Source organism: Chinchilla lanigera, unplaced genomic scaffold, assembly GCF_000276665.1.
Source record: "Chinchilla lanigera isolate Chin_1 unplaced genomic scaffold, ChiLan1.0 scaffold00014, whole genome shotgun sequence".
Lineage (NCBI taxonomy): Eukaryota > Metazoa > Chordata > Mammalia > Rodentia > Chinchillidae > Chinchilla > Chinchilla lanigera.
The window spans coordinates 23,058,619-23,084,812 of record NW_004955415.1 but is presented as its reverse complement, the minus strand read 5'-3'; the positions used below and the strand labels follow the sequence as shown (position 1 = coordinate 23,084,812).

The window sequence follows — 26,194 nt, the reverse complement described above, 5'->3', positions numbered from 1 at the left end:
ATAAGATTGTCTTTAAATCTATTAATTTTTAGGTGATCCAGTTTTGTTTAGTCTAAAATATATTCTGTTTTTGTAATTTAGCCAAACTTGTTGAAAGTTTCTGAGTTAGTAGTGTATAGTGAAGAAAATTATCAAGTTTGTGTGGGCCGGGGATATAGCTCAGTGGCGCAAGCGCCAGCCTGGCAAGTGTGAGGTCATGAGTTTGATTCCCTGTACCACAAAAAAGAAAAAAAAAAAAGAAAGTTTGTGGCTTCAGTTGCTAGGAAATTGTTGTATTAAATTTTGTGTCCCATCATTTATCTATGGAGAACCTCAGATATAATGTATTTCATAATGACTGACAACTATTTGCAGGTGTTATTTTAATTTCTTGGTTTAGTCCTATAATTTCTTAATGTTTTTGTTTTATAATTAAGCCATGGAACATTAAGCTGACTGAGCTAGGTTCTTCATGTGTAGGTAGGAATGTGTATGTGTGTGTGTTGCTTTATTTCTGTATTTCAGTAAGCAGAAATCTATATATCATATATAAAAGTTCAGCGATGTTGCCAGAACCATTTGAGATTTCAGAATGTCCCAGACATTATTTGTGTTTGATTTGGAGGGTGGAGAAATGAGGATTACTTCCGTGTGGCTAAAAGAATGCTGTCTTTGCATTTAGTACGAGGTCATTTTTACAATAGTTCTTTTGTTTATCTTCAAGCAAATACTGTCAGTAGGCAGAGATTTAAATCTTAACCTTGTTTTGTTCTTTATCTTAACCCCATTAGATAATTCCAAAAATAGGGTCTTTTGAAAATTATCTGCATGAATTTTTGTAAGTAAAGTAGATGTTTGTGGAAAGAAATCATGCCACTTTGCCTGTTTTGCTCTAGGGTGACTCCTCTCATGCAGTTGCTTTCCGATAGAAATATGCTCTAACCTTAGTAGAAGATGGTAGTTTTGGAGAATGACCATGGAGAAGGGGACGAGTTCTGGACAAGGGCTGCCCTCCAGAAGCCCTCAGGAAGCAAAGCAGTCCCCTAAAGAGAGACGAGGAGGCTTTGTGCTAGTCCATGCAGGTAAGCCCTCTGTGGATAAAAGTGGTGTGGATTTTTCTTAATTAATTAATTAATTAATTAATTAATTAATTATTTTGTGGTACCAGGGATCAAACTCACGACCTTGCGCTTGCCAGGCAGGCACTTATGCCACTGAGCTACATCCCTAGCCCCTCTTTTTAAATTTAATTTAAATTCTTTAAAAAGTTTTTAAGATGAACGAAAACACATTAACAAACACATAAACAAAACAACTCCCAAACAATAGAAGCAATACAGAATTTCAAACAAGTTGGTAGGAAATTAACAATGGTTTTTGTATTACATATTGTTATCTTCAAATTGGTCACTCAGTTAAACAAATATAGGCATGTAAGATTGATCAAACAATTAAACATTAACTGTTCCTTTCAATAAAGCAATAGAAGTCAGTAGTACAACTCTCTCAGCTATCCTCTGTGTGTGTGTGTGTGTGTGTGTGTGTGTATACATACATACATATTTTTTTCCCTCTTTCTTTTTCTCTTTTCCCTCATCCCAGTTGTTCACTGCCTTTGAGCAGTTTCTTTCCCTTTCGCAATATCTGTTATACCTTTCAGATTTTATTTACTCTTTTAGGTTCCTACACTAGTGAGACAATACGGTATTTACATATGCAGGTCTGATTTCCTTCACTTATGACTATGGACTCTAGTTGCATCCATTCACCTATGAAAGCCTAAAGTTTATCTTTCTTTGTAGTTGAGTAATACTCCATTATGTAAAAATATCACATCTTTTTTATCCCTTCCTCAGTTGATGGGCATTTGGGTTGCTTCCACGATTTATCTGTTACAAACTGAGCAGCTATAAACATGGGTGCACGTATATTGCTGTGGTATGATGTTTGTAGTTCTTCTGGAAAAATACCCCAAAGGGAAATAGCTGTGTTGAGTAGAATCTCTAGTCCCAGTTTACTGAGGAATCTCCAGGCTGATTTCCACAGGGGTTGCACCAGTCTATACTCTTACCAATAGTGAAGAAGTGTTCCATTTTACCCATAGCCTCGCCAGCATTTGTTATTGGTTGATTTCTTGATGATAGGCATCCTCTCAGTGTTATTTTAATTTGCATTTCTTGAATGACTAATGATGTTGACCATTTTTTCATGTATTTATTTGCCATTTGTATTTCTTCATCTGAGAAGTGTGTATTCATCTCAGATGCCCATTTTTGGATTGGGTCTTTAAATTTGGGGGGTGCTGATTTTTTTTAGTTCTTTATATGTTCTAAATAGAAGTCTTTTGTCTGAAGGACAGTCAGCTAAAATTTTTTCCCAATTTGTGGGTTTTCTTTTTACTGTGTTGGTGTTTTCTCTAGATGTGCAAAAACTTTTCAATAAGATGAGATCCCAGTTGTTGATTCTTTGAAGTATTGCCCATGTGGTTTGGTTTTTGTTCGTGAACTCTCTACCTACCCCATGTGTTGAAGATTTTTATATTGAAGATTTTCTCTTCCAAGTAGATATAGAGTTTCTTTCCTTTTTACAATATCTTTTATACCTTTCAGATTTAGTGTTTTTGTTTTAATATTTAAATCTTTGATCCATTTTGATTTGAGTTTGGTGCATGGTGATAGACATGAGTTTAGATTCAGTGTTTGGCTTGTGGTGAACCAGTTTTTCTAGCACCATTTATTAAAGAGAACTTGTTTGGGCCTTTGTCAAAAATAAGTTGGCTTAGTGTGTTTGTGGCTATGGCTGTACCTTCTAGTTTGTTCCATTGATCCTCAGGTCTGTGTTTTTGCCAACACCACGCTGATTTTATCACAGTGGCCTTGTAATATAATTTCAAGTCAGGGATTGTGATGCCACCTGACTTGTCTTTGTTACCCAGGATTGTTTTTGCTATCCTGGGTCTCTTTTGCTTTCAAATGAATTTTAGGAATGTTTTCTGTAGATCCGTGAGGTATACTAATGGTATTTTAATTGGGATTGCGTTGAATCTGTATAACAATTTTGGGAGTATGGCCATTTTCACAGTGTTGGTTCTTCCAATATATGAGCAAGGAATATCTTTCAATCTCCTTTTTCAGAGTACTGTAGTTTTCAGTGTAAAGAACTTTCACTTCTTTTGTTAGATTGATTCCTAAGTATTTCTGTTTTTTGGGTGCTATTATGAAAGGTATGGTTTCCTTAATTTATCTCTCAATGTGTTCATTGTTTGTGTATAGGAATGCTATTGATTTTTGAGTATTAATTTTGTATCTAGCTATGCTACTGAATTTGTTTATTAATTCTAGGAGACTGTTGGTGTAGTTTTTGGGGTCTTCCATGTAGAGTACCACCTGCGAATAATGATAATTTCACTTCTTCCTTTCCTTTCCTTATTCTTTTTATATCTCCCTCTTGTCTAATTGCTCTGGCTAATGTTTCCAGAACTATGTTGAATAGGAGTGGTGACAGTGGGCGTCCTTGTCTTGTTCCTGATTTTAACGTGAAAGCTTTCAGTTTTTGTCCATTTAGTATGATGTTGGCTGTTGGTTTGTCATAGATGGCTTTGATCAGATTGAGGTAAAGACCATCCTAACCTATTTTCTGTAGGGTTTTTATCGTGAATGAGTGCTGGACTTTGTCAAAAGCTTTTTCTGCATCTATTGAGATGATCATGTGGATTTTTTCTTTGGGTCTGTTGATATGGTGTATTACATTAATTGATTTGCGAATATTGAACCATCCCTGCATTCTTGGATGAATCCCACTTGGTCATGGTGTATAATTTTCTTGATGAGTTGCTGTATTCTGTTTGCTAATATTTGTTTGAATGTTTTTACATCTATGTTCATTAGAGATTGGCCTGCAGTTCTCTTTCTTGGTTGGGTCTTTCTCTGGTTTTGATATCAATATACTACTTGCCTCCCAACCATATACTAACCCATAGAACCTGCTTAACTGAATGCAAAGGAATTGAAATTATCCCATGTATACTATCTGACCATAGTGCAATGAAATTGGAAATTAATGACAAAAGGAACCACAAAAACTCCATAAACACATAGATGTTAAATAACAGTCTCCTGAACAACCAGTGGGTCACAGATAAAATTAACGAAGAGATTAAACAGTATTTACAAACAAATGAAAATGTAAATAAAACTTACTGGAATCTGTGGGATGCATTGAAAGCTATCCTCACAGGGAAGTTTATAGCAGTAAGCTCACACATGAGGAAACAGATCGACAACAAATAAATAGCATAATGCTGCACCTCAGACTTTTAGAAAAAGAAGAGCAAGTCAAACCTAAAGCCCAAAGAAGGGAGGAAATTGTAAAGATCAGGGCAGAAATTAATGCAATTGAGAGAAAGAAAACACTACACAGAATTAATGAATCAAAGAGTTGGTTCTTTGAAAGAATAAATAAAATTCATAAAACTCGAGCCAACCTTATCAGAAAAGGAAAGAAAAAGCTCAACTTCCTGCAATAAGGAATGAAAGGGTAAAATCACTACAGATCCTATAGAAATTCAGAAGATCATCAATACGAGCTTTGAAAATCTTTACTCCCATAGGATGGAAAATACAGAAGAAATGGACAGATTCCTAGATAAGTATGAATTCCAAAAGTTGAATAAAAAGAAATAAAAATCCTGAATAACCCAATATCAATTATTGAAATTGAAAATGTGATTAAAAACCTACCAAGAAAGAAAAGCCCAGGTCTAGATGCATTCACAGTTGAATTCTACAAGAAATTCAGAGAAGCTTTAATGCCAATTCTTCTCAAACTCTTCAGTGAAATTGAAAAGGAAGCAGTTCTCCCTAACTCATTTCTGTAGTCAAGTATTATACTGATACCAAAACCAGAGAAAGACCCAACCAAGAAAGAGAACTACAGGCCAATCCCTAATGAACATAGATGCAAAGATACTCAGTCAAATATTGGCGAACAGAATTCAGTAAATCATCAAGTGGTAGATTGGAATTAACTCATTACAATTTCAATAACTTTTCCATGGGCTTACAGATATGAACCTCCTGGGCTGCAACAAGGAGTGGGAAGACTATCTATAGAAACTTAACAATTCAAAGGACCAGTGAAACAAAAATCGATTTTTGAAAGGTTAAACAACATTGATTGGCCCTTATTTAAACTAAACAAGCAACAGGATACAAAACAAATACACAAAACCACAACAGTAAACCCACTGAAAAAGAAATTTGGAAAACAGTTTCATTCACAATAACATCAAGAAAAATTAAATACTTAGGAATTAATCTAACTAAGGAAGTGAAAGAAGCAGTAACAAAGTATCTTCCAATTAGGAAAATCCCAATACTGGATGGATTAATTGTTGAATTTTATCATACTTCTAAAGAAGGACTAACATCAGTATTCCTCAAACTATTCCTTGAAATAGAAAGAGAAATGCTTAGAAAATACTTCCAAATTCATTTTATAAAGCTAATATCATCCTGATACTCAAACTGGATAAACATTTCACCAAAAAAAAGAGAGAAGTACAGATCAGTATCCATGATGAACATAGAAAGAAAAATCCTCAATAAGATTCTTGCAGGCAGAATTCAACTTTTTTTTTTTAAAGAGACAGGGTCTAGCTCTGTAGTCCATGCTGGCCTTGAACTCACTATGTAGCCTAGGCTGACCTTGAAGTCATAGCAGTCCTCTTGCCTCACCTCTCAAGTGCTGGGGTTACAGGCATGTGCCACCATACCCAGCTCAACAACATACTAAAAAGAGCATACACTAGGACTGAGTTAAGTTGGTTTTATCCTAGGGATGGAAGGATGAGTTCATATATGTAAGTAAGTGCAATACACCATATAAACAGATTCAAAGATGAAAATCACATAATGATCACAAGAAATTGAAGAAAAGCCTTTGATAAAATTCACCATACCTTTGTGATGGAGACCATGAAGAAACTAGGTATAGAAGAATCTTACTTAAATATAATAAAATTTATATATGACAAACCCACAGTCAGCATTTCATTGAATAGGAAAAAAACTGAAAGCATCTCCTCTAAAATAAGGAACAAGAAGAGGGTGTTCATTTTCACTACCTCCATTCAATATAGTACTTGAAAGTTTAGCCAGAGCAAGTAGACAACAGAAAGAAAGACAGAGGATACACATAGGAAAGAGAAGCCCAGTTCTCCTATGTTGATGTCTCCTGGATGTGTTCTGGTTGGGGTGGAGTTCTGAGATTGCATTTTGATTCTTCGTCTTGTTATTGTGGATGTCAGAGGTGAAGTGGCTGGCCTCACCCTCCCCATGCAGCTCACTGGACGATCTCTAGGGCCCCTAGATTTCCTAGTTGCCAGGCTTGTCCCACGATGGCAGCAGGAGGTGCCCCACCAGATCCAAGATCCCCAGGCAGTTTATGGAATGCACAGCTCAGATGAGTGCCCTGATGGCAATGGAGTGCTGACCTTTGGGACCAGGGTCCCCAGGTGGTTGACTGAGGATGCCCAGGCCTCAGGTTGACCCACAATGTTGGTGGAACATGTGGTGGGGGATCAGGTCCTCAGGTACCTGATGGGGCATACCTGTCTCTTTAGGGCCTCAGGCACAACCAACAATGTCAGTGGGACTTGGAACACCTGTCTGAGTTCCCCACGCAGATGACTAAAGGCTCCTGGGGTTTCCGGGGCTTCAGGCGTGATCCACAATGTCCGTGGCGTGTGGGACACCAGTCCTAGTTCCCCTGGAGACTGGGTAATTGCTCTCTGAAGTCAGGCATGACTCACAGTGTCTGCAGAGCGCATGGTATCAGTCCAAGTTCTCCAGGCTGCTGGCTGCTGATGACCCATACTAATGCATGACCAGCAATAACCACGGGGCGCAGGGCATCAATCCGAGTTCCCCCAGTGGCGGCTAGGTGATGGTACCCTGAACTTTCTTATTTGTGTCTTGAAGTACACTGAAAATTGGGTTTCATTTCTGCCATGGGAGGCTTGGAACCTAAGAGATTGTTGGATTTCCATGTAGTGAGGGCCTCCTCTATTCCCTGCTTGGAACTTGAACTAGAGAACTAGAGAAAACAGGGCTGGGGTTGTAGCTCAGCAGCATAAGCACTTGCCTGGCAAGCCTGAGGTTATGAGTTCGATTCCCTGTTCCAAAAAAAAAAAAAAAAAGAACTTGAGAAAACAATCCTAAAATTCATTTGGAACCAAAAGAGGCCTAGAAGAGCAAAAGCAATTTTGGGCAACAAAGGCAAGAGGGGCATCACAATCCCTGACTTGAAATTATATTACAGAGTTACTGTGATAAAAACAGCATGGTACTAGTGAAGAAACAGACCTGAAGATCAGTGGAACAGAGTAGAAGATGCAGAAACAACTCCAGAAGCACTCAGCCACCTGATCTTTCACAGAGGGACCAAACATATTCACTGGAAGAAGGAGAGCCTTTATAATGAATGGTGCTAGAAAAACTGGCTTTATACATAGTGAAGACTTAAACTAGACCCATATCTTTCACTGTGCACTGAGCAAAAGCCAGTGGATCAAAGATCTAAATATTAAAACAGAAATACTATATCTGCTGGAAGATAGAATAGGTGGAACTCTGAAAGACATAGGTGTAGGCAAAGACTTTGTTAACAATACCCCAATCACGTAGGAACTATCACATAGAATCAATAGGATCTCATCTTATTAAAAAGCTTTTGCACAGCAAATCACCAACAGAGTGAAAAGACAGCCCACAGAGTGGGGGAAAAATTTATGCCAGGTATTCTTCAGACAAAGGACTAATACCTAGAACATATAAAGAACTGAAATAAATCAGACCCTTCAAATTCAAAAAGCCAATCCAAAAATGGGCATCTGAGATGAATAGTCATTTCTCAGAAGAAGTACAGATGGCAAATAAATATATGAAAAAATGCGGGCCAGGGGTGTAGTTCAGTGGCACAAGTGCCTGCTTGGCAAGCACAAGGTCCTGAGTTTTGTCCTGGTACCAAAAAAAAAAAAAAAAAATCTTCACCATCACTGGTCATTTGAGAAATTAAAACTGCGGATATTCTATCTAGAAAGAATAGCTATTATCAAGAAAACAACTAATAACTAATGCTGGCGGGGCTGTGAGGAAAAAGGAACCCTTCTTTACTGGGAGTTAGGCTAGTACAACTACTGTGGAAATCCACTGAAGTTTTGTCACTGGAGTTTTAGGACAGAAACTCTGGCTCTGGCAATGCAAACAGTCTTGCCTTGGCCATCTGTTCCAAAGGAGCCAAGCAGTGGTGAAGGGCCAGAAAGGAGCTTTAATTATCAAGCCACGCAGAGAAAGACAGATAAAGAGATCCAAGATCTATCTTCCAGAGGCTGATAAGGAACTTCAGAAATTTTGTGGAAAAGAGGAACAAGGCAGGGGTTGGGGGGTTGACACAGCTGGGGGGTTTGCATAGCTGGCAGGACACGTGATCCTGGTCTGGCGCAGTGATGGCAAACCTGTTAGAGATTAGTGCCCAAACTGCAACCCAAAATCCACTTATCACAAACTGCCAGCACTACAATTAAACCTGAATACTGAGGTTTTACTTTAGAAAAAACAACTCATATATTAACATGTTTTGTCTTGAAAAGCAAATAACATACACACCGTAGGTTCACCACCACTGGTCTGGTGATCATTATCTCAGGATTGGTTCCGTGAGGTGACTGCAGAGAGGTCCTTTTCACTTGAGGAAGCAGACCAGTTCCCATGTGTCTGTTTGGGGAGAGGTGGCTTCGTCATGGGATGGCCTACAGGGCTCTGCTTTTCCTGAATTCTGAAGTGACTGTGGGCTTAGGAAAATGACTGCAGACAGGATGTTGTAGAAACGGCAATTGAATGTCTCTCCGAATCCTGAAGATGTGTATTTACTCTTATCTTGGTGTCCTCAGTCTTGAAGTAAAAGAAATAATTAAGGTAAACTTCAGGCCAGTAAACCTTGTATTACTAATTATTATTTACTTGTTGATTTAGTTTTTGGTTGAGACTGGGTTTCACTGTGCAGCTCAAGCTGGCCTTTAACTTGGCAATCCTTTTGCCTCAGCCACCAAGTGCTGGGATTTCAGGGGATGTACTACCATGCGTGGTGTTATTAGTTTTTAGACACACATTCCTTAAGTGATTAACATGCCTACATGCAGAGCTGAGCATGATATAAAAGTGAGAGCAAATACAAGGATATAAAGTGAGGGCAAATATAAGGATGTAAAGGGAGTGCAAAGATGGAAGGTGAGGGCAAAGGTGCCAAGCTTTGTTCTGCTTTCATTTCCCCACGCCAGTTACAGGTCCAGCCACAAAGTTACTGTTTTAGTTTCAACAATTCTTGTCTGTGAAAGGAACTGACAATACACATACTAACAGAAGAAAAAATCCCAGCACATTTATTAACGTGCAAAGGGAGCCATGCTTAGATTATGAAACACAAAGGGCCAGATGGTGGATGCATCAGTAGCTTTTTGAGCTGCAGAAGGAAATAGAGACTTGAGGCTTTTGGGGAAGAGATAGACAGGTTATGAGACGGGGAGATGAAAAAAGGTACCATGAACAAATGTTGTCTTATTAGGCACATAAAGTATCCCAGGTAATGGTCACTGGAAGATGTGACTTTTTGTGGCAATCTCTGGACAGGGATTTTTGATAGGATCTGTCCCTATATACTGATAAGGCAGATAAAGGGGCTTCAGGCCAAGACCCCTTCGTTTGGTAATTCAGATGTCCTTTGTAGAAGCAGATCTTCTTCACAGAAGGACAGCTTTTCAGAATTCTGGATTCTGAGTAGCAATTTCCCAAATGGAGGAGCTTGCTAATGTTCAACAGAGAAGAATTTGAAGAAACTCTGTTCCTGACATCCCCTTGGATTGTCCACTCCAGACACAAAGAACTCCAGTCTCTCAAGAGAGGGTCTTAAGAGGAGAAGGGAAGGTGACTGTGGTGAAATTTCTTTGGGGACATAAGCTATTTCTAGGGCTGCTGGCAGGAAAAGTGTTTTTGAACAGGAGATAAGGTATGGTATTAAAAAGCTTGTAGTGGAGAAAGAAGCCGTGAGATTTTTAAAGACTATACAGCTAGGGCAATAGTTTTATTTTCATGGGGACTACTTCAGTTTGTATGGACTACTTCCATACGCAAGGTCTTTTCTAGTTAGGTGATAACTAACACTTCATTTTTATTTTTCTGCTGTAGGTGCAGGTTATCATTCTGAGTCCAAAGCTAAGGAATATAAACATGTATGCAAACGAGCTTGTCAGAAGGTATGAACAGAATGTGTATGATATAAATGCTTCAGTTTTCAACATTAAGCAACTTTACTTTGAAATTCAAAATTTTAAGGTTCCATTTATAGAACATCTTTTGGTTTAGACCACAAAACTGTTTTGCTCATGTTTGTTGGGATTTGTTTGCCTTTGTTATGTTTTTAATTCTCTGATGCTTAGTTCTTTCCTTTCCATCTCCATATTAAAGTTGGTATTTTTGGAATATTGGGCATATCATCATCATCTCTTTTTAATCTTTGCAAAGGCACTGGACTCTGTAGCAATAGGAAAAACTGCTTAAATACAGCCAGTGTCTTTCCATTAAGCGAAGAAAAACCATAAAATAATTAAAATGTGTGCTTTTTTTTTTTAGATTATCTTGTACTTTATCCTTCTGCTTTCATTGTGCTTTTTGTATCGTAGTAAATTCATTGTGATTCTTGAGTTTAGCTTTGCCCTTGTACTTGGTTGTGCTTTTACTCCCCTTTGGTTTTTGAAGTTTTGCTAAATTGTTGAATATTTAATGTGCAGGCAGGATGGACTCAAAAGAAATACGGTTTTGTATTTTGATCCTGATCATATAGGCTTATAGGCAAACCTTCCATTAACATTTATGCCAATAAAATGTTAACTATATGTCAATTAAACATGGGTCTCTGCTTTTTCATTTATACAAGTCTACCATTTAAAAGAAAGATTAAACTTTACTAGAGGTTCAGGCTTTTTCTTATGAATAGAATCCCATAAGTACCTTAGAATATTTTGTTTTAGGTTTTTTTCCTCCACAGTAATAAAGCTAAGACTTCTCAAAGATGTTTTTTTATATTTTTCCAAAGTATAAAGTCTTTACTATCTGCTATGTCTTACTTTTATGAACTATAGTCATAGAAATTTAATACATTTGGACTGTGTCATCAGTCTCCTCAATTTATATAATGAATTAACTTCTTAAAAGTTAAGTGAAAAATACAATTCCTAGTTTTTGAACTTTTTCTTTGCTAGTTAATTTGGAGTTTTAATAGTTAATTTAGAAATCAATTCATTTAGAAATCAGTTTCCCTTCTCTTTATTTTTCTTAGTTTATGACTGAGAAGGCAAGGTGATTTTTGTGACCTTTTATTCTCTGTAGTTTATATTATAAAGAATACAGTTTATTTTGATAGAAAAAATTATAATGTCAAAAATATTTTTGTTACAGAAAATATGTATTTCTGTCCGATGTGTGTCTGAGACTGAGGGATACCTTTTCTTTTGTTATAGGTGTAGGAGGGGAGAGTAGGAAGAGTGGTGAAATTATTAACTTAATCTAAGATTTTAATTATCTGAATTGTCATGATATTTTATGAATTGCCATGATATTTTAACCAAACTGAATTTATATAATTTCTGTGGCTATTTTGAATTGTGTTGTAATTAATGAAGCTGTTTCACTTACAAAATTCTTAGCATGCTGCACTTAGTGGTTAGATTTTATTTATTTTTGATGAAGATAATAGGAAGTGAGTGATATAAATTAATAAACATTACTTGTTTTAATCTGAATAACATATATCTCAAGCTATGGAGTAGACTTAGTAACCAATTTTTAATAACTCAAACATCTCCTACAATTATTTAAGGCTTGGGAAAGTTAATGGGTATGTTTGAGAAGTTGTGATTTTTTACAGTGAGTAAAACTGTAAAACTTCTCCTGTTGGCTTTTTAGGCAATTGAGAAGCTACAGGCTGGTGCTCTGGCGACAGATGCAGTAACTGCAGCACTGGTGGAACTTGAGGTATTTCATTTCTGTTTATGCTTTAGAGTTTATGTTCGTTGTTCTCAGATGGCATGAAACTGTTGAGTTATTCAACCATAAATTACATAAAAAGTGTTTCTCAACAGTATTAATGTGAAGAAGGCTATGATATTGTTAGGTTGTTTTCATTGGGAACTTTTTGAGTAATGTGTACATGTTGGTTGGTTCTTTTTTTCTCCTCGTTTTTTGTGAGATTCATGAATAGAAAAGATAATGGTGACTGGATACCTGAATAGATAATGATGACTGGATACCTGAATTCCACACTCTTTCCAGTAGGAAAATCTTAAGAGTTGACTCCCCTGAAGTGATACATGTTTTGTTGTTTATGAAACAAAAATTCCAACTGTCTAGAAGTGTTTAAAGTGGAGGATAAGTTTTATCACAAGTGTAACAGTTGGATACCTGCCCTGAAGCTGTATACTGTGAGATGTCCTTGCTCCGATGTGATTGTTAGGCTTGTCAAAAGTGGTTTTTTTAAAAAATTTCTTTTATTGGCACGGTATATGTTTATAATACATATTAAGTACACTCATCTTGGAAATTGGTTCACATGCGTAGTACAACATAACAGACATTGAGGCATTGAGTGAGAAGGCTCTCAAGTTTGCTGTAATTCTCTGTATTAGAGACAGAGGGTCTCTCAGTTCTTTTAATGTGGAACTTTGATGAGTTTGTTCAGGGGCTACTGAGGCCTTTGGAAGACTCCAACTTGGAAAAGATAGATTCATATTAGTCACTTGACAAAATTATTGTAGGCAAATATTTTTCTGGATCAGAAGAGTGTTTGAGGATTTGTAAGGCATGAAGATAAAACAGTGATGAGGGTGAGGGAGGTGATAGAGTCTCCCAGTTTGACTGGATGGAGGTTCTTTGTTTAGGCTTTCATATCAAAGTGTTATTCACATGCTTTTTCCTATAGAAGTTGCTTCATCATGTTTTCTGTGTATTCCATCCCTGCTTAATTGGGGAGCGGCACTTTGGACATTGCGGTGTAGATTTTAATCTCTCTTAGTGGTTCAAGGTGCTCCTGATGTTGTTAAGGCAGGTGAACAGGTAAGGTGGGTGGTCACTGGTGCTATTGTAGTTCTGTCCTTGGAGCATCTAATGTGTGGATGATGTTGCCTTCCTATTGTGACTGATACATCTTATGACAGCTCTACTAATCATTACACATGTTTTTGGGTGCATTATAGCCTGTCCTTGACTCAGTTTCCTCATTTTTAATCCAAGGATAATAATAATTTGTACTTCACAGAGTTACGAAGATTGAGTTAACACATGCCAATCTGTATAGTACCGAGTAAGCATTCTATAATTTTGCAATTATTGCAGTTATACAGTAACTTGGAAATGATAGGTATGAGGAAAATATTATACTGAGTATTGATTATAAGTTGTATAGTATCATAGGTTAAGTATACATTGTGGATAAAAAAAGAACAGTCACAGAAGAAAGACTAAGAAAGATGATTTTATTTTTTCTGGTACTTGAATTTGAACCCAAGGCTTTCTTGCTGAGCTACACCTTGATCACGTCTTTATGCTGAGATGCACTCACAAAGTTGCTGGATTACTCAGGCTGTGCTCAGACTTGTGATTTTCCTGTTTCAGCCTCCCAAGAATGCTAGATATATAGCTGTATGCCACAATGCCCATCTAGAAAGCTATTTGATGAACTTACTCCCAAATCTTTCCTTTGCTCAACAGAACCCACAAGGAGAACTTTGTCTAACCTACTTCAATCATTAGTTGAAAAGTTCTCTGCACAGAAGATGATGCTCTGAGATTATCAGTACGTGCAGTCAGTATAGGTTTGGGGAAAGAGGGTTAATGGGTGGCTGGGCGTACACTGTCATGGCAACTATGAAGACAAAATTTAGTAAAATTAAGTTTAAAGAAATCTTAGAATAACAAATTTTCTCAAGTCAGATAATGTTGAATGTTTGATTCTATTTTCCTCTATTCTTAAAGGGATTACCTATTTATACTTAAGAATACATTTTAGAATAAGGAATACTATGATTAAGTAACTAGGAGTTTAGTTTTGAAGAATGACGTGTATCTTTTTGAGAGTGTAGTTATGAATTTAGAAAAAATGTGTTCTGGTTTTGATTGGAATAAGTCATATGGATAATAGTGCAGGATACTCTTGATGAGGTTAAAGTACTCTTCTTACTCTTTAATTTTTATCAATGAGGGAAGAATTAATGATTTATTTTTTCTATTATATCTTAGATTGAAATATATAGGTTAGTTGTCAAAGACCAAGTCTACACTAACGAGAAGAATTTCTCTGAATCTTAACAATTATATTGGAAGTCTGCTTATACAGTGCCCTGCAGTTTCTATCACCTTATGTAATTGGGATTTAGTCCATTAAGCCGGGATACTTTTCATTTGAAGAGTTCAGTTGAAGAAGTGCTGCAGTAATGGGTCAATGGAAAGATACAAGAAAACTGGATTCTAATACTTCAAAGAATACAAGTAACAATAGCCTTCTGAAAAGTGCTGTTTTATGTTTCAGAGTAAATACCTATCTTTAATTTTGGTCAGTCTATTCAGTTAAGTCTTGTCCTAATTGATTAGATCTGGGCAGTCACCATACTTTCCATGTTTGGCTTTGGGATATTCTTTTGATTAAAGAAATAATACTACTTAAATTTGCTTGTTATTTTATTACTTTAGCAGATACTAAAATTGGCGTGAATTCCTTGAGCACTACTAATCGTGAGTTGAAATGACTAATGTGGTTTAATGGTTCTTACTGGCTAGAAACAGTATCTGGCTTTGTATTTTTAAAAAAATGTTAATTTGTACTTTCTCAAATAGTGAAAAATATACTGATTTTAAGTTGATGCAGTAGAAGAGGAAGAGACAAGGTGAAATCAAAGGAAGCTTTCACATAAAATGTATGCAGGCCCATTGGACACATACTTTTTGCCTTTGTCTAGATATTAATGATTGTTTTTCGGTCCACATGTGTTTTTATCCTAAGACTACCACTTCTGTACACAAGAGGGGGTGTTTTCTTCATTTAAAGAACGCAGGGGTAGACCAAACCTATTAATAAGTTCAAACCTATTAATCTGATCAGCTTCTGTGTTTAAGATTTGGGAGAGAAGGTGGTTATTCCTGTTGCAGAGGTGTTCTGCAGTATGAAAGTGAAAATGATATGATTCCAAAGTGTATTTCGTTGTCTTCACAAAATGAGAACGGGAATGGAAAGGTATAGATAGACCTTATTTTAGTGACCTAATGTAGAATTGGTCCATTGCCTTCTCTGGCTATTATACATTATCCTTACAACTGATGAGGAAGTGAATTCTATTAATTGGGCAGTTCCAACTCTGATTTTCCTCAGCAGAAAAGGCTAATACTGTAAACAGCTTGGTCTTCACATCTGGGACTGCACATTTTTTTTGTAGTCGATTTCTTGGTTGCTTTTGTAATAGTTTTGGTTTAGATAGTGATGGCAGATTTAAAATTCCGGATCAGAATATTGTATATTTCACATGGTATAGTTTCTTTTTTTTTTTTTTTTTTTTTTGGTTTTTCTCCGGTACCGGGAACCGAACTCACGACCTTGCGCTTGCCAGGCAGGCGCTTTGCTGCTGAGCTAAATCCCCAGCCCCTACATGGTACAGTTTCTGATGTAAATTTCTTTGAGGAAATTAGATATGGATCTGGGTGAGTCATGATGCTACCATTTTTGTTAGAATTGGTCCTGAAGTATAGGGTATTTCATGGGTTTGGATTGAAAATGAACCACTCATAAAATGATAACTCATTTTGTATATCAATGTTTTTCTAAAAAAAGTACTAAGACTTGTTTTAAAAAGGCTTAATAGGGGCCAGGGATATAGCTCAGTGGTACACTGCCTGCCTGGCAAGTGCAAGGTCCTGAGTTTGATTCCTAGCACCCTCCCCACCCAAAAAAGGCTTAATAAAGAATAATAGGTGAAATATGAATGACAAACTTTTGCAAGGTTATTTGTAATTTTGTGTTAGGAAACTGATGAGTCTGGAAGAAATTTTGAAGATCTTGTAACCTTTGAGACATTTTGGTCGATTTGTTTTGAAACTGGTTATTATGATAGATAAAAATCTGTACACTAAATAATGATAGGACTAGATTTTGAATAGTGAAAGGCAAATTGCAGAGGCTCCTTTGTTAAATATGTTCTGTTGGGCTGAGGATGTAGCTCAGTTTCAAGCACATGCTTAGCATGTACAAAGTCCTTGCTTCCATCCCTAGTGCTATGAACAAATAAAAAAACAAAAGGAGATTTGTTGAACTTACATTGATTGACTTGTTTCATCCTTTAAGCCTCACTGTGGTCAAGAGAGACCGTAATTCATGGTTGAAACTGACTTATTGTCCAAATGCTTTTGTGTTTATAGAGCTGATTATATTGGGCATATACTCTTTTGTATTATGCACCCATTGTCTTTGGATCTTTATGTAATCAGATATATTGTTTGCTCCTGAACTCTATGAAATGTCCGTTAAGGAGCAGCATCTAGATGGCTGATATTTTCGGATTTGAGAGAAAGAAAGTAGGTATTTGCATTACTGTATATATTCACTTTTACATATAATATTGCTGTATATTTGTCTGCACCTCCACATTTTCTTGTATGCACAGCCAGCTCCACATACATTTCTTTAATGCAGACTCTGCAGAATGTTGATCACCGTTGAATAGTGCATTGTAGGTGGGCCCCAGCCCAGGCCTCTGTTCAGTTGCAGGAATTGGCCACGTTCCTTTTCTGTGATTTGTACTTGGGTCTGCAATTTTCTGTGTGCCTCAGGGGGACAGAGAGAATACCTCTAGACTGGCAGATCTTCAGATGCTTAGTGGTCATGGAGATGGTGCACCTTGCTGCTGGCATATGGCCGTATGTAGGAAGGGAATGTTGAGGAGGACTGATATAGCCCCCCTTTCCCTCCCCAGAATTAGAACAGTTTTAATTGTGGGTTCCTCTGGGAGCAGATCCTTTATACTATCCTGTTCCCTACCTTTCTTCAGTTTGGTTTTAATTGCAATGAAGTGGGGGATCTGTGTTAAGGTCGTTTCTGTTTATTTGGGAAGTTAAAAATTATGTAAATAAATGAGCATATCCATTCCCCTGCCCAGCTTTTGTTTGCAGAAATCATCTTTTCATAAGCAGAGAGTTGCTGAGTATTTCAGTGATCCTTTGCTCACTCCCCACCACTTCACAGGGCTGAACACTTAGTTTCAGCTTGCTGCACGTAGCTTAGCTGTGTGTAACTGCCCATAAATTGTCATATGGTTGGCAAATCTAATTTTAGGTTGGCCACCCTTGAAAGTCTCAGTGTTCTCTTTCATTGATAATATCTTTTACGTATATGTATAGAGTGGCAGTCCTGCTTTTGTGCATGTGAAGTAGAGGATTCACCTTTTTCTTTTTTAGTACTTAGAATGTTTTCATTGCATGAAATTTGAGTTTTGACTTTAGATGCTCTTTTTCCTTTTTAAAAAACTTGATGTTGTTGATTATTTCAGAGATCCTATTTGCCTGCCTATTTAGCAGTATTTCCAGTGGTGCTTCAGTATTTCTGTGTATTCCAGCTGTTTATGGAGTCTTTATGTTTCTCTGCATTTTTTGTTTTATTTTTTGAGGTGTATACACACAGTTACACTTCATGGAGTTGCATCCAGCCAAGTATCCATGTTCTTCTTGTGAAGAGGCAGAGAAAAATCACCTCTCCCAAGAATTTCCACCTTCTGACCAAGGGAAATGTGTCCTGAAGAGCTGTACGCAGATGGGAGGCAACTTGTTTGCTTGTTCTGCTGCTAGAGCATTGATTTAATTAGAAGACAGGCTGTGGGTGGCCATGTGCAGACAAAGAAGCACCAGACAGAGCCAGTTAGCCTGGGACAGTAAAAGTAAGTTACACTCTTTTAAAACACTCTTTTTTTTTTTCCGAGTACTGATGCTGATTCTTGCCTTTAGTACTAAGGGGCAACTTGTAACTTACTGATTGTGTTTACACGTTAGATACATCTGTTCTTCTTCTAACACCATAGAAATGAAATGTGCTTTCTAGTACAAAGTACCTGCTTTGTGGAAAAGCAGTGATTTTTTTTTATTTTTTTAAGACAGAAGAGGAAACAGAATCAATTACTGTATTTCAGAATAATTTTTCACTGCACCTAAACCCTATATTAGCTTTTAACCAAGTGAAAACACTTAAGTACAGAGCTTGTCATGATTTACTTTATACTGGTGGGCAGATAAAGTTATTTCAGTCTTTTGTAGCCCTTTTTTTTTTTTGGGGGGGGGTCTTTTTTGAGACAGGGTCTCGCTATGTAGTTCAGGCTGGCCTTGAGGTCACTTTATAGCCCAGGCCGGTCTCGAACTTGTGACAGTCCTCCTGCCTCAGCCTCCCAAGTGCTGGGATTACAAGCATGTGCCACCACACCCGGCTTGTAGCCCTTTCTTGATGAGCTATGTGGGCTTCATCAGATGTATTCATCTTGACTGTATGGTATGAGATTTGGTCTAAGACCAGACTTAGCAGTTCCTAAGGAACAGGTAGCTTTCTGTGTAAGCTTTTATTTACTCTGGGAGTTGTTACTTTCAAGAATATACTACATTTTGGGATTTAGTTTGGGTTGTGTAAAGCAAAAAATGGTAGTATGGTAGTGGTGGTAATAATCTTGTGTTTTGACTATTTGGAAGCAATTCAGATGTTTGGACTTTACAGTATAAAATATCATTTAGTCTTATATTTGTAGTGATACTACACAAAAGGGGATTATTTAGATTTGTTGGTCCTAGGACTTACCATGTTTTGATTTTAAAGATCATTCTCTTTGTATTTGTGTTTGTTTGGATGTATATCACATGAGACATGCGTTTTATAGTCTAACTACTTTTCTGTTGTTGTTTTGCTCTTGTAATGAAGGAACTAGACTAAGAAGATTTTTGTGTTCAGCAAAATCATAGGCTGATTGTATGATGTTTAAAGAATGCCTTTTGATTTTTAAGTTTTGTAGATCTCTCAAATCTAAGTCTTTATTCATAATCTGGAAAAGAATGAGGAAGAAACTCTTAGCAATACTTTTTAATAATCCCATTGCTTCACACTGGAGCAAAATACTTTTAAAATTTTTTGTGTTATTTGTGTTTGCACCTCACTCTTATCTGGCCATACATCCATCCACCCGATTTTTATGTTGGTGGCTGATTTTACCCTATGTTAGAATAATGAAGGGTTGTGTATCACTATTAGCAAACAATTTAAAATTGAGTTTTAGACATCCCCTTCGACCAGTCCCACTGCCAAGGAGTTTTCACTGGCAGACATTCTTTCTCAGGATCCAGCTTCCTGCATGGTGGACACATTTTCTGACAGCTCATGACATGCAAACACAGGGTATCAACACTGTAACACGTTAGGCTTCAGGGAAAATTCAAAGTGGGGAAGTCATTTATGTTTCCTTCTCCTAGAGTTAGGTGCAGATGTTAACAACATTTTCTAGTGAGTTGGAAGTCTTTTTAATAAAAAAGAAGCATAGGAGAGGACTTAGAAGTTACTAATACCCATTCTGACCATTTCGTATGATAGAAAGATGGTTTAAATCATTGTAATTCCATAGTCTGTTAGGGTCTTTTTGAGTGATATTTCATATTATTGTCAACATGGTTAAAAGGAACAATTACTTAGGTTGAAGGGAAATATAAGTGGCTGCCAAATTTGGCAGTACTGGAGGAACAGCTACATTTGTCTTTTGTATTGTAGCTCATGTGGAAAGGACAATTTCAGGTACCATGTGTGCTAACCTCTTCCTGGACATCATAAGGAATCCAACAAAAACAAACTTTAAAACTATTTCAGATGTGGAAATCTCTTGAAGCCAATATTTTATTTTAGAGATTTGTGTTAAGTTTGACAAGTAACTCTTTGTACTGCTGTTCTGTGGCTTTCAAATAAAAAAGTGAAAATAAACTGCTGTGATGTCATTTTTTCTCCTTAATTATATCACATTTGTAAATTAGGCAGCTTAATAATAGAAAGAGGTGTAAATAGTGCTCTTAAAATTTAATTTTCAGTACTAAGTTAAAGAAAAAATGTGATTCTGTTTTTTGATAGCATATTTTATGCCAGATCAACAATGGGTATAATGAACAAATGTCAACATTTAATTTTTTTTTCACATATTCAGAAGAACTTGAGCACTTTAAGAAGGTTATAGAAGGGTTTTGTTAGTACGTATGCTGTTCTGTAAGTTTTTCAAAAAAATAAATATGCTTTCTTTGTGTAACTGAACAGTTAAAAAAATGAACTGTCACAGATACTAAAACATAGTATTCACATACTATATTTGACTCAAGTGTTCACAGAGTGTGACGCAAGCAAATGTTCTCTCAACTTACATTTAGAATAGCTAAAATATTACTTTAACACATGTTAAAAGTAGAGCACAGTAACTACTTGGCTACATATAATTCCGGGCTGTCTAGGTTGAGTAATTTCCCCAGGCATTCCAACTTTGATCAACCACAGCAAGAACTTTTAGTATGTCTGTAAAGCAGCCAGTGCATCTGTAAATATGTCCTGAGGAAGAGAAAAGAGGGAATGCCAAAAAAGAAAGAACACTTTCTGTCGTTAAGGAGCAGTTACAGAATGAAATGGAAAGTTTTTTATTTCCTTAGGAACCCTTTTTAGATAATTGAGCCCCTGATTTCTAAGTATGCCCTGTGGTTCTGTATTAATGAATGAAAGATACTTCACTTGGGCCTAATAAAAATATTTTCTGGCTAACTCTGCTGAACTTTATTAATTAAAGTCCATTAATTCTTGAACTTTCTAGTCTTTATAAATGTAATAATTGCCTAAATACTCAAACATAATTAATAGTATGTATCTCTGTAAAGTGTGTTTTAATTATTTATAATTGCTCAGTATTTAGGTGAAAATGTTCCTGCATGACCGAGTTTTAAAGAGTAGCTCTTAAGAACAGGCAGCCCACCATAGAATCATTTTATATGCCTTTTTCTTAACACATGGATAAAAGTAGATTTTTATGGGGTTTGTATTCAATGCACATATCTAGTGGTTTCCATAAATAATCATTAACTTAAGAAATTTATCATGGTAAATTTTCCGCTATATGGGAACTGCATGTTTCTTGTGTTTTTGGATATGGTATGTTCATATCCTACGGATGTAACTTCCTTGGAAGTATTTTAACATGTAGTTCACAATTACTTGCCAGTTGGATATTAAGCTGCATGATCTATCTAGCTTCTTTTTGACTTCGTTTTCTGCTGTCCTATGACAACAGATTTGTTTAGGTCAATCCTGTACCAAAATTTCAGAGAAATCCATAATTCTCTAGTGACTTCCATGTTGCAGGTCTCTGTTATTGTTCACATTTTCCAGTTATTTAGTCATGGAAAATGAGGTTAACACAGTTAAGTAAAACTCACTAATAATAAAAAAGTTTTTCCAGGTTTCACCTTCTTTTCATTATTTATTCAGAACTGAACAAAGGGCAGTATAATTGGTAGATTTATACTCTTCAAGTCCACCTCCATCTAAAAGAGATGCACAGAAATGATGAACAGGCAAGCTGCGAGAGAAAATGGAGGGGCCAGTCCCAGATCCACTAATGGTGATGTTTATGTGTGTTTGAGTAGCGATCCTCCTATCTCAGCTGCCTGAGTGCTGGGATTACAAGAGTGTGCCACCATTAGCTCACATTTTGGAGGTTCAGTGTCATGGCAAATGCATTGGCTCAGTTCTAGTCAGGACCTCACGTGGTGAACGGCAGATAGTAATAGTAGGAGTATGTGTTGGAGCAAGTGATCACATCACAGCCCAGGAAGCAGAGGGAGGGGCCAAACTCAGGCTTTTATAGCAACCCTTTTTGAGAATTACTAAGGAGTGTCATGAGACCCCCTTCTGAGAGCTTACCCCAGTGACCTAAGGAGCTCCCACTAAGACTTCTTTCCCAAAGATTCCACCAGCTCCTGGTAGTGCCACCCCACCAACCAAGAATTCAGTCAAAATTGACCCTTGGGGGACACTCAACCCACAATCAGATCGAAGCACTTCCTTGTTACTGTTCTTGTGGTTACCTGAGAATTTTTCTTCCTGTAAATGTTTTCCATCTGAATGCCATAATTTCATTGAAATTTATTACTTGTTTTATTTCATGTGCCTTATGCCTTGGTTTTGAAGTCACGAAAGTTCATACTGAGAACATGAGAGCCAACTGGTAGCTATGTAGGGTGATCCATGCCTATAATCCCAGCACTCTAGGAGGCTTAGGCAGGAAGATCACAAGTTGGAGCCCAGCTTTGGCAACTTAGTGACTTAGCAAAACACTGTTTACACACACACACACTCACACACACACACAGGGCTGGGGATGGAGGTCAATGGTTAGTGTGAAGGACCTGGGTTCAATCCCCAGAACAACAAAACGAAAGAAAAAATAGAAACATAAACCAACTGTTGCTTTTGTGGGGGCTAGTTCTCTGGTTTATAGGCAGAACCTCATTTTTCTATAAGGGTTTTTTTTTTTTTTTTTATTCCATTTCTATAAATGTTGCTTATTTCTTTGACATTCTTTCATGTTCTCCAAACATTGATGTCCCCTACCTCCTCTTTTGTACTTTCATGAGTGTTCTGTGTTTATCATCATTTTTTGTTGTTATTACAAACTAGTATTTTCAAAGACAAAACCTTATTTTCTGTGATCATCTTGATAAAGACAGTTTACCATTGAGTAAAATTATAGGTAAAGTTGTCCAAACTAATGGCATTGGTTTGATACTTCATCATTCTCTTTCGTGTAGATTTTATGTAGAGAGCGCAGCTGACTCACTTTGGGGAAACAAAAAATGTATTATAAATTGTATTTGTTATAGTCAGAGAAATGTCATTTCTGACCACTAAGCTGACTGTTCTTGGTAAAGGTGGGTTGACATGCGGTTAGACTACAACATAGGTTAAATTACTTCTTACCTCTGTTTATTATCATATTTCTTTTCCATAGTGATATATATCCATCGTTTTAAATATTCAAATAAGAATAATGATGAAATCATGATTTTTTTTTTTAAGACTAACATTTGTGTCAACTACTTTTTCTGACATTTGTGTTGTGTGGAAGGCTGAAGATTTACCAAAGCTCAGATTTTGCATCTGCAGAAGTTTGAGAACTTCTTAACTTTTACAAAGGATGTGGGCCACAGGTTGCAAAAGACAATTCACAGATATGTGTTGGTTGGCCTATATAATAGATTCTAAAAGTTGGAATTTGTTGTCAACATTTAAAACTCGAGAAATTCATTTAAAAAGCTGGATTTCTAACTTCTCTTAAAAAAAGAAAAAGAGATCTGGCTAAATGGAACTTGTATTTTTTCAGGACTGCAGTCTGCCAGGGCTGAGGGACTGCTGGCTCTAGTATATGGAAGCTTTTGAGTGTAACTAACACAGTATTTCAGTTTAAGGTATAGCTGAAAATAAGTCTTGGACAGAGATGTTAACTTTGTCTTGTGAGGACCAAGGAAATGAATGGATCATTTGATGTTACTTTAATGCCGGAGAGGCTGCAAATTGTTGTAACAGGGATTTCTACCAAAACTAAGAATAAAACTGGAATGTGCTTTCATTTAGTTTTTAAAATAGAAATTGGATTTAAGTATTAGTTTATTATTTTGAAAATGAATTTCAACTTAAAGGGTTTTCAAAGAATTTCTCATTGAAGCAATTTGAACCAACACCAAAGTATATCACTCCAGAGTTTTGAGCTGGAGCTAAAAGCAGATTAAAATACTTTGTGAGCCAAATAAGCTTGAACCAAATTGTTCCTTTACTTAATTCTAGTCCCAGGAGTAAAATAGTTTTTAGTGTTTGTGGTGAAAAATGTACTGAAAGTCCGAGCATGTGGCAGTCATTTCCAACCTTCCTTCTGTTATCCGCCTAAAGAATATTTAACTTGCAACATCATTTATCTTATCTTGAGTCTATTACTTCTTATCAGAAAATATAAAAAGGAGAATCCTTGATTTACACATAGTGTATGTGGGTGTATCTGTGATGACTGCCCAGAAAGTGTTCTGTGTCCATTACCAGTGACTCCCACTTCATTTTTTATACTCATATAATGTTTTTTCCACTCAAAGGTAGATCCCGGCCCAGAGCGGTTACCTTCTGCAGCTTCTTGTAGTTTACTTGTTGCTTTCTTACTATTTCCTCTGGGCTAGTGCTAGTAGACACCTTTGTAAGCCTCCTGAAGATGACGCTGATGGAGAAGAAAGTGAATTTAAGGGGTTATAGGGATCATTTAAACTGCAGTTTCTTAAAGTGAGGATCACAATCCAGTTGGATCAGAATCATTTGCAGTAGCTTATTAAAAAGAAAAAGATTCCTTAGCTTCAATTCACATGACCCAGATCAGAATCTGTGAGTGTAAGAATGGGAGTTGTCATTCGTTGATTCTTTTAAGTTAAATTGTGGATGTATGCAGCCTTAATACAGAGAGATCCTTTGGGCCCACAGTGGTAAGTCTAAAAAGATTGTGATTAATCTTCTATTTAAAACATTTACATTATAGTTTTGAAACTTCTGGAGTGTGACTATATATATTTTGAGCATGGCTATAAATATATATAGATATTTAGTCTAAAGGGATAGTGCCATAAATTTTTCAGGGTGAAAATAGCTCAGTACCATCAGCACCCAGATAAGGCAACAGAACATTTCCAGCCCTCTGGAACGTTCTTGTGCCTCATTCTCATCACTCTAGCACACACCTATTCTGGCCTCTGTTTGCATATATTCATCGGCCTGTTCTACTTCTTCATATAAATGGAATCACATCATATGCATTCTTTTGTGTGTGCTTTTTTGTATGTTTGAGTTGAAGATTATATAATATAAAATTAACTTTGGAAAGAATAACTCAGTGGTATTAAAATATTCACAGTGTTAGGTAACCACTATCTCTAGATTGTTCCAGATATTTTTATCACCCCAAAAGAAACCTCATACCCATTAAGCAGTTGCTGTTACCCTCTTTTATATTATCTGGAAAATTCTAATCTGCTGTTCATAGCTTTAACTCTTACATATACTTCATGTAAATAGAATCATATCTTTGATGTTACATTTTTCACTTAGCATAATGTTTTGTGGTGTCGTTGATACGGTAGCATGTACCAGTACTTCATTGCTTTGTCTGGGGGTGGCACATTCAGCATTATTCAGGTATATACCACAGTGCGTTTATCAGCTCATCCATGGATGGACATTTGGATTGTTTCCCCCTTTTGGCTATTGTTAGTAGTGTTGCTATGAACATTCCTGTATAAGTATCTGGATATTTGTTTTCAATTCTTTGAGGTACATAGCTGTAGGTAGAACTGCTGGGTTGTGTGGTAATTCTGTTTAGTTCTCTGTGGAACCGCCAAACTATTTTTCCACTGTAAATCAGTGACCCACGTTACATCCCCAGCAACACTGTGAGAGTATAATAACTTCTGTATGTGTTCACCAACTTCATCGTTACCTTCCACTTTTATCATTGTGGCCATCATTATGAGAGAGAAGTGATATCTCTTTATGGTTTTGATTTTCATTTCTCTAATGAGGAACTTTTTTTTTTTTAAAGTGGCACTGGGGATTGACCCCAGAGATTTCATACTGAACTGCCTCCCCATTTTTAAAAACTTTTGTTTTGAGACAGGGTCTCACTAAGTTGCGTGTGCTGGCCTCAGACTTGTGGTCCTCTTGCTTCTACCTCCCAGGAGTGCTAGAATTACAGGCATGTGCCACCACTCTTGGCTCTGAACGTACTTTTATGTGCTTGTTGGCCATTACATATTTTATTTGTGGATGTGTCTGTTTAGGTCTCTTCAAGTCTTTTACCCTCCCTTCATTTGGGATGGAAGTTTCTGGGGACTGAACACAGAGCCTTCACCTTGAGCTACCATCCCAGGCCCATTTTTTTCAGTTTTGAAATAGGGTCTTACTAAGTTGCTAAATTGCCCAGGCTGGACTTGGTCTTGGAATCCTCCTGTCTTACCTCTCAAAGTGCTGGGAGTATAGCTGTGCACCGCCA

At 36.8% G+C, this 26,194-nt stretch overlaps 1 protein-coding gene across 2 annotated transcripts in view; it reads left to right on the top strand.

The window, feature by feature from the left end:
* The window catches only part of Tasp1 (taspase, threonine aspartase, 1), a 235,351-nt gene that overhangs the window by 6,920 nt on the left and 202,237 nt on the right, over nucleotides 1–26,194 (top strand). For both annotated transcript variants that reach the window (XR_001233252.1, XM_005380885.2), the window contains exons 2-4: nucleotides 876–1,061; nucleotides 10,221–10,288; nucleotides 11,997–12,065. Coding sequence is in view for 1 of the 2 variants with exons in the window: in XM_005380885.2 (XP_005380942.1) it covers nucleotides 950–1,061; nucleotides 10,221–10,288; nucleotides 11,997–12,065 (249 nt within the window). In the remaining variant the exon portion in view is untranslated. The remainder of the gene's footprint in view (nucleotides 1–875; nucleotides 1,062–10,220; nucleotides 10,289–11,996; nucleotides 12,066–26,194) is intronic.